The following is an 8177-nucleotide window of genomic DNA, read 5'->3' as shown; positions in this document are numbered from 1 at the left end:
TAAATTCATTTACATAACTTATAAAACTCAATTGATGTTTGAAAAAAAAAGTCACAAATAGAATGAAAATAATATAAAAAGTGAGTCTAACTGATAACCAATTTTTTAAAAAATAATATCATATTCTTTTTTGTTTGCTCGTGAAACTCATTTTGCATGTATTTTTTTTGGGGTCATATTTATGGTCTTTTTTCATTTGAATATTAGTTAAATTTCATAATTTTTATATAAGTAAATCTAATAAGATAAATTTTATGTTTTGAATTCATAAAAAAAAGAGTTAAAAATTATATGTCAAAGTTGAAAACAATTATTATTTCAGAATGAACGAATTGATCCAAATTTAATATAATTGTTTAAGTTCAACTAAATAATGAATAATACATGCATTAAGTCTGTTTTACAATAACTATCTTAAAATACATATCAATAATAATTTTAGATTAATTTATTATATAAAAACTTTTACATCAGTATTGTATACTCATTAATTGATTATTTTTTGTGCTAATTGATGTTTTCATTCGAGTATGAGCTAGATTTAATGATTTCTATAGGTAAGTCCATGATAATATAATTGGTGCTTATGTTCTTTATCACCTTTTTAAGAATTTATTTAATTATTTATTCTGATTTAAATTTAACAGTAGCTATAAAGAAACTCAACTAATGATATTAACTTATTTTCTATGAAAACGTTGATGTATTATTAAAATATTTTTATTATAATAAGGCTTGAATTCCAATATATTGATGTATCTCAAAATTGTATAATTTTATATATGTAAAAAAAATTATTTTTTAACCATACATAATTTTTTTCATATAAAAAAAGACATACTTCATACTTATTAAAAAAATTAGTTAATTTTATTAAATTGTCATTTTTAATTGAAAAATAAACCATTTTGTTAAACTATCTTTAATTGGAACTTGATATCAAACCTAAAAAAATATTTGATTTTATTAAATGAAAGAAGTTTTGTAGAGAATTTCATTAAATAAAACAGAAATAATTAAAATTTACTTATATTTAAAAAAATAAAAAATTCTTATTTCTTATATTAAAATAATTGAAAGAAGTATGCATTAAAATAATTATTTAACCGCTCCCTAAAAAATTCTTCATGCATGGCACGGTCCACGCGCTAGTAGTGATAAGCTTTTAATGTACAAAATTTCCACCAAATTTGAGTCAACATATATGGCGAACAGCTGTCATCAATGAATTTAAATATCCACTCTACAGGAGAAACATGCATGCATGAATGCAAATGGACTTCGAGAATTGATGTTTCCGTGAATTAACCTAATCATTTCTGTAGAAGATGTGATCAACGCATGTTAGGAATCTATATAATTATTCATTTTGCTGCTAACTGGATTAAGATTTTTTTCGTTGTCTCAACTTACAATATGTGTACGTAATTAAGTTTAATATATCTTTTATAAACATATCTCAGATATACGATTGATGTGCAAGATCTCAAACCCCATTGGGAAGGATAATAAATCACGAAAAGTACAGAAAGAAAGCGTGCAATTGAGTCAAGCAATTAAAGCAATCTGAAAGGGCTTCGGGTCATACCCACATGTGCGTGCCCCAGCTATGGCGACTGCGTCTCTAATTGTTTCAATGAACATTTAAGACTAAACCCAAAATTTGTTAAAAGTTTATATGATTGTCAATAATTTACACAAACAATTGTCTATAACGAAGAATTTTGTTAGTATAAAACTTCGGCCGTCCAATGAAATGCGGAAATCCCAAGAAGCTTTAGTAGCTATTTTTCCGAACATTGCTTTAAGAACAATCAAATAACCCATAAATTGTGTTAGTTTTTAATTCTCGGGATCATTTACTGATTTAAATATTTCCAGAAAACTAGTAAACTGATTTTTATTGCAAGTTAGTCGACTGTCTTTTGAGAAGCGCGTGGAATTAACAATAGCATATATAATGATACAGGCTGATTATTGACAATCTGCTGTTCAATTCACATAAACACGATCTTCATTTATTTATTTTTAAAATGACCTTGATGCGGACGCCTGAGTGTTCGATATATGGTAATAATTTGAATTCAAGCAATATTTACATATTATATTAGTCTTAACATGAAATTCGTTATTTAAATTAATGACATCTGATAACAGATCAGAAAAATGAAATTAATTTTGCATCTGTATGTCAAATCCTTGACTGTATAACCATATTACGTCTCAACTCTCCATGTGGATTTTTGCTAGATAAGTATTTGGGCTTGCTGTAACCTCACCACGCAGAAGGATATTAATTTCTCTGTAATTTGAACGGAGAAGTGTCACGTAAGTAGAAGGTTTGGTAGCTAACTGATTCATATAAGTTGTTAGTTCTGAGTTAGCGATGTTAATTAGTGACCTTTTAGACAGTTCAACAATTATTATAAGACTCATTAACAAGGTTGGGTTTTATTCAAGCTAACGGACACCACAAACCCTCCTCCATGAAAAAGTCAAGATTACAAACAACTAGCTAGGGTTTTGACTAGCATTAACATTCCCTAGCTTTAACCCCAAACTAAGCATGCCCATTTTGTATACCTAATTAAGTCATCAGCATGATAATGGGGTTTGGACAGCTTCGTAGGGATCACTAATTAACAAGTGCGGGATATATATGTAAGTTCCAGTAACTAGTAGCAAAGACGACCTCAAGTTAGGGCAAATAATGTTGCCTTCGCGCACGCATAAGCTAGCACACACATATACGTACTAACATTATAACTCAACCTCTATTTTCGACAAATTTTAAGGCTTCTTCCATTTACTGATTAAAAGATTATTTGCTAGGTTCAATAAACTTTTTCTTTTCTTAATTTAAAAAAAAAGATATATTTTCTTTTGGGCATGAGATTAATTACTACTAATAGGAGAGTGTAGCTTACGCTCCCTGTACGTTTGTGGGGAACCCTATAAGAAAAAATCTAAAATAATAAAAGATAAGAATAGAAAATAAGAATCATACTGCTGGTCACATTCATTCCGTAAACTTGTTTTTTACGATAGCTAGCTTTAACCATTCCCGTCGGCGTAGTCACCGGCCGTCAACCCTTTCTATATGGTCACAGTGTGTAACGGTGGCGTTGACAACCAAGAAGGTATATAAGTGCCATGCTTGCAACACCACGTACGAATTGAATTGATCGATTGCTTAGTTCTTCAAATTGATTAAGTTCATATAGAGAAGAGAGAGAGAGAGGGAGGGAGAAATATCTATTTGTTAAGTGATTGGGAGTTTTGAATTTGGAGAAAACTAAGATGGGTTCGTCGACCAATGGTGGTGTGCCGCCAGGGTTTAGATTTCATCCAACGGATGAAGAGCTGCTTCATTACTACTTGAAGAAGAAGTTGTCCTTTCAGAAGTTTGACATGGATGTTATTAGAGAGGTCGACTTGAACAAGATGGAGCCTTGGGACTTGCAAGGTACGCTAACTATTACTTGATTTATTTACTACTGTTTGCTTGTCTTGTAGTAGTTGTTTCTCTTCTAATTAAGCTTTGAATAAATGGATCAAATTGTTGGTGGGCAGGGTGTAATTAAGTGGTTTGTAATCTGTTAATAGTGTAAGTTGGGCAGTGTCGCAATTTTCAACACTAACGGATTTCAATCAAATATCCATTATGAGTAATCTGGTCCTGCTACTGTTATTGTGCAGCAGGTAGCTTTTAGTTTTAGCCGTCAAGCACGTTGTTTAGGTGGGGGAGATTATATATATTAATCATTCAGTACAGCACATGATTCGAGTTGGGTGTAAAGCACATAGTCTTATATTAAGAAAATGTTCTGAATGAATCGAGTACGTACCATTCTTTATGCAATTTGTTTTTTAATCCAAATTTACTTGGTTTTGAATGCTCAATTTTGATGATAAATCGTTGGGTGTAAAGCACACAGTCTTATATTAAGAAAATGTTGTTTTCTGAATCATTCGAGTACGTACCATTCTTTATGCAATTTGTTTTTTAATCCAAATTAAATTTACTTGGTTTTGAATTCTCAATTTTGATGATGCCAATCTTTACTGTAAATACATCCTTAATCAAATAAGAAATATTCTATTTTTTTATTTTTATTTTTGTGGTCTTCATAGGATGTTACTCAAGTATGTATATAACGTACGATTAATTAAGAAAACTTCGTACTGATGATATGAATGCCTTTGTCCTCAAAATGAATTTAATAACTCTCAAATTTTGGTAAGTCAAGCGCTTATGCTTTGTAATTTGATAGAAAAAACAGAAATAAAAAAGAATATTTGAATTAAAATAATGTGTTAGAAGGGTGAATTCACGTGAGTCGACCAACACTAAAAAAGTGAATTTCCCCTCTCCCATCCTCTATATTTCTATCCTACCAAACAAAGCATATCCTCTGCACAATTATAGAGAAAATTAATAATTAGTTGATCTCGTTTCTTAATTACAGCACTGATGTCCTTCTCAAGTTCTCAATTCCCTCGCAGTTCTCACTTTTTCTTCTGTGACTTGTTATTCTCTCGAGAGACTTTATTGTTTACACACATCATCACTAATATATGATTATTTATATCATCTTAATTAAATGATGTCTAGTTTAGGAGAAGCCACATCCATGACTGGCAAACTCATATTGATTATACTTGTGAATCTTTCTCAAGTGGTTAGACCATATAATTTCCCCTTCCTAGCTAGCAACAAAAGGAAATGCTAATTGATTATGAATATAATTTACAAGTTAATTTTATATGGGAAGTGTTAAAAAAATTACACTAATAATGCAGAAAATTTAAACTCATTAATTAACTATTACAAAACTATATATATCATGCATGAGAGAAAACAACATATTCTTAAAATTTTACATATTGAAATAAAACGTTTTCATCAATTTTTACATACTTTTTATTTTCACTATTTTTAGTGTTTTCTCATGTTAATTTTTTCATGACAAACAGAAAGATGTAGAATTGGATCTACTCCACAAAACGAGTGGTATTTCTTCAGTCACAAGGATAGAAAGTACCCCACAGGTTCAAGGACTAATAGAGCAACGAATGCAGGGTTTTGGAAAGCAACAGGAAGAGACAAGTGCATTAGGAATAGCTACAAGAAGATTGGAATGAGAAAAACCCTTGTGTTTTACAAAGGAAGAGCTCCTCATGGACAAAAGACTGATTGGATCATGCATGAGTACCGCCTAGAAGATGGCAATGATCCTCAAGGAAGTGCCAATGTATCCCTCTTTTCCCTCTCACCTCATTAATATCAATTTCATATTGAATTATCCTTCGATAAAAGCATATCAATAAAAAAAATATTTTATATAAACATATCTCGTTTCCTTAATTTATTCAAGAGAATTGATTTTTAAACACCTTATTTTTTTAAATACCTCATCAACATTATTTATTTATATTTTTTATCTTCTTCTTAGCTATTATTTTATATGGCTTATTATATTTATATTTTTCTATTTTTACTCCCTCTCTTTCTAGGTGTTGAATAACCATTGGAGTATCCAAAAATTGTTTTTTATAAATAATTTCTTTTGGATTTGATTTTTGTTTTCAAAGCTACTAGGGGTGGATAATCACGTGGTGTAAACTACGTAAATGCTTATGATTTATATATGAATGTATTTGTAGGAAGATGGCTGGGTGGTGTGCAGAGTGTTCAAGAAGAAGAATTTGTTCAAGATTGTAAATGAAGGTGGGTCTACACATAATCCAGATCAACAAATCAACAATTCATCAAACACTAATGCACGCTCCTATAGAGAAAATCATTACTTACTACATCAACAGCAAAATCCGAGGAACTCATCAGGGCTTGAGCTAGATAAGCCTGAGCTCGCTCTCCATTACCCGCACTTGCAAAACCCTCCATACTCACTCTTCCAATCCCAGCCTCTTCTTCAGATCCAAAAGCCTATGGTTTATGATTATTCATATACATCAGACACCCCTATCATGGCAAAGCAACTCATGACAAACCCTAGAGACTGTGAGAGCGGCAGTGATGGCCTAAGATATCAAGTTTCGGAGTCAGGTATGGAAGTTGGGTCGTGTGAGCCAAATCAAGAAATGGGAACCGGAAGAGGTGAAGGAATAAACGAATGGGGTGTTCTTGATAGGCTAGTGACCTCTCATCTTGGAAATGAGGACTCATCCAAAGGGGTCAGGTTTGAAGAGGCAAATCCACCGTCTGTCCACCAGATCAATCAACTTTCATTACGGGGAGAGATGGACTTCTGGGCCTATGGGAAACAATGATTCATTTCCCTTTCTTATAGTGAAATTTATAAACAAATTAAGGTTGGAGATAATTAGATGGCTCTAACCATTTTAAAAAAGACATATTTTCATACTGATTTAAGATTGTTTATGTTTCACTTGATTAGAAGACTTCATAAATTGTAATATTTCAATCCCTTAATTGTTAATTTGTCAAGTACCTCCTAGTGTCAACTAAAAAAATGCAACTATGTTGGCGTTAATTGATTGTATGATAATAAACTGATGTATGTTTGTCAAGTACCATTGCCTGATTCATGATCGCGTAGATGATGAGCAAGACTGCTAACTTAGATAACTGATAATGCATGCTAACTTGACTAATACTACTAAATACATCATAAGCTTCTTCCATTTGAACCAACTTCTGAACTTTCTTTATATACTTATTTATTGGCTTTTGTTATTGCCAATAAAAGTTTGCGAATATTTTTTTTTTTTCTGACGATTACTAATGCTAATAAATGTTATGATATGATTAAATGTGATTAAGATATGGATGATTTGATATTAGAAAAAGTTTTAGCAACAATATCATTTACTCCTATAAAACTTAAATAATATCGTGCAATTATTCCAAATACATCATTGATAACATTCTGTATAAAAATAAAATATTTAATTAAATTCACATAAAAAAAAAATGTAAAAATCGGTCATTACTATACCACTATCATCACGAATATAAAAAAGTATAATTTTTTTAGGTAAAATTACATTTTTAATCTTCCTATTTGTCTTCAATTTTTTATTTTAGTCTTTTAAAATTATTCACGCTCTTTGTCCTCCTATTTTATCCAATCACGCAATCTTATTTCCCCAAGTTTAGATTTACACGTTGATTATTACAAAGGAATATTGATGGTCACGTGTCATATTCTGATTGAATGTCGACTCTATGGACGATGAAATGCTTTGTTGTTATCATTAGTCAATCAGAATATGACACGTGACAGTCATCGTTCAATCAGAACGTGACACGTGGCAATCAACATTCCTTTGTAACAGTCAACGTTTAAATCTGGAATTGGGGACCAAGATTGCATGATTGAATAAAAAAAAAGATGACAAAATGCATGGATAATTTTAGAGGGGATCCAAAATCAAAATTTGAGACAACTAGGAAGACTAAATTTATAATTTTAGCTTTTTTATATGAATAAATGTTTCGTGCCTAAAGGGAAAGGGAGAAAAAAAAAAGCAAATTATAGAGTTGAAATTGGTCTAACATGATGACTAGATGGGCCAGGTTTAGCTGGACTCTTTTATTCAAGACTCCAAAAGTATCTAGCCAATTCGACTCATCTCAATGGGTTAGATTAGCTTGACTAGTTCCATGTAACGCAAGCCTAAAAGTAAATTATTAATATGTTAAATTACTCATTTGTGCATTAAATTTTTTTTACTATTACAAAATTTAATATATAGTAAATTTTGTAATAGTAAATATTTTTTATTTATAAAAAATATACACGAATTAAATAATTCGTATGATTTATATTAAAATTAATTGTCACAAAATTGATTATTTAAATTTACATACGCATTAAATATACATTATAAATTTGAGTGTTATGTATAACAACATTATTTATTTTATAATGTAATTGACTCATTAACTCAGTTGGTTAGAGTGTTGTACTAATAACTTGAAAGTCATAGATTTAATTCTTGCTTGGACCATTAATTTTAAATTAATTTGTCACAAATATTTTTAAAAAAAATTAAAAAAAGTGCACCTAGCAACACCCTTATTTCTTTTATTGTTTTCCTATAATATACATATGCAAAAGGAGCTCAATTTTGTCAAACCCAAAAAGAGGCCTATACAAAAATCAAGTTGGCTCGGCCTAATTCACTTT

General features: G+C 30.4%; 1 protein-coding gene across 1 annotated transcript; it reads left to right on the top strand.

The window, feature by feature from the left end:
• Nucleotides 1-3011: 3011 nt before the first annotated feature.
• Nucleotides 3012-6472, top strand: NAC171 (NAC domain-containing protein 171). The gene is made up of 3 exons (XM_003540517.4): nt 3012-3466; nt 4978-5255; nt 5668-6472. Exons 1-3 carry the CDS (start codon nt 3301-3303, stop codon nt 6292-6294), a joined length of 1071 nt encoding a protein of 356 aa, XP_003540565.1. The 5' UTR covers nt 3012-3300; the 3' UTR covers nt 6295-6472.
• Nucleotides 6473-8177: the final 1705 nt, after the last annotated feature.

This window comes from Glycine max, chromosome 12 (genome assembly GCF_000004515.6).
Source record: "Glycine max cultivar Williams 82 chromosome 12, Glycine_max_v4.0, whole genome shotgun sequence".
Taxonomy (NCBI): Eukaryota; Viridiplantae; Streptophyta; class Magnoliopsida; order Fabales; family Fabaceae; genus Glycine; species Glycine max.
The sequence above is the reverse complement of the archived record's forward strand: the minus strand, read 5'-3'. Positions and strand labels throughout refer to the sequence as shown.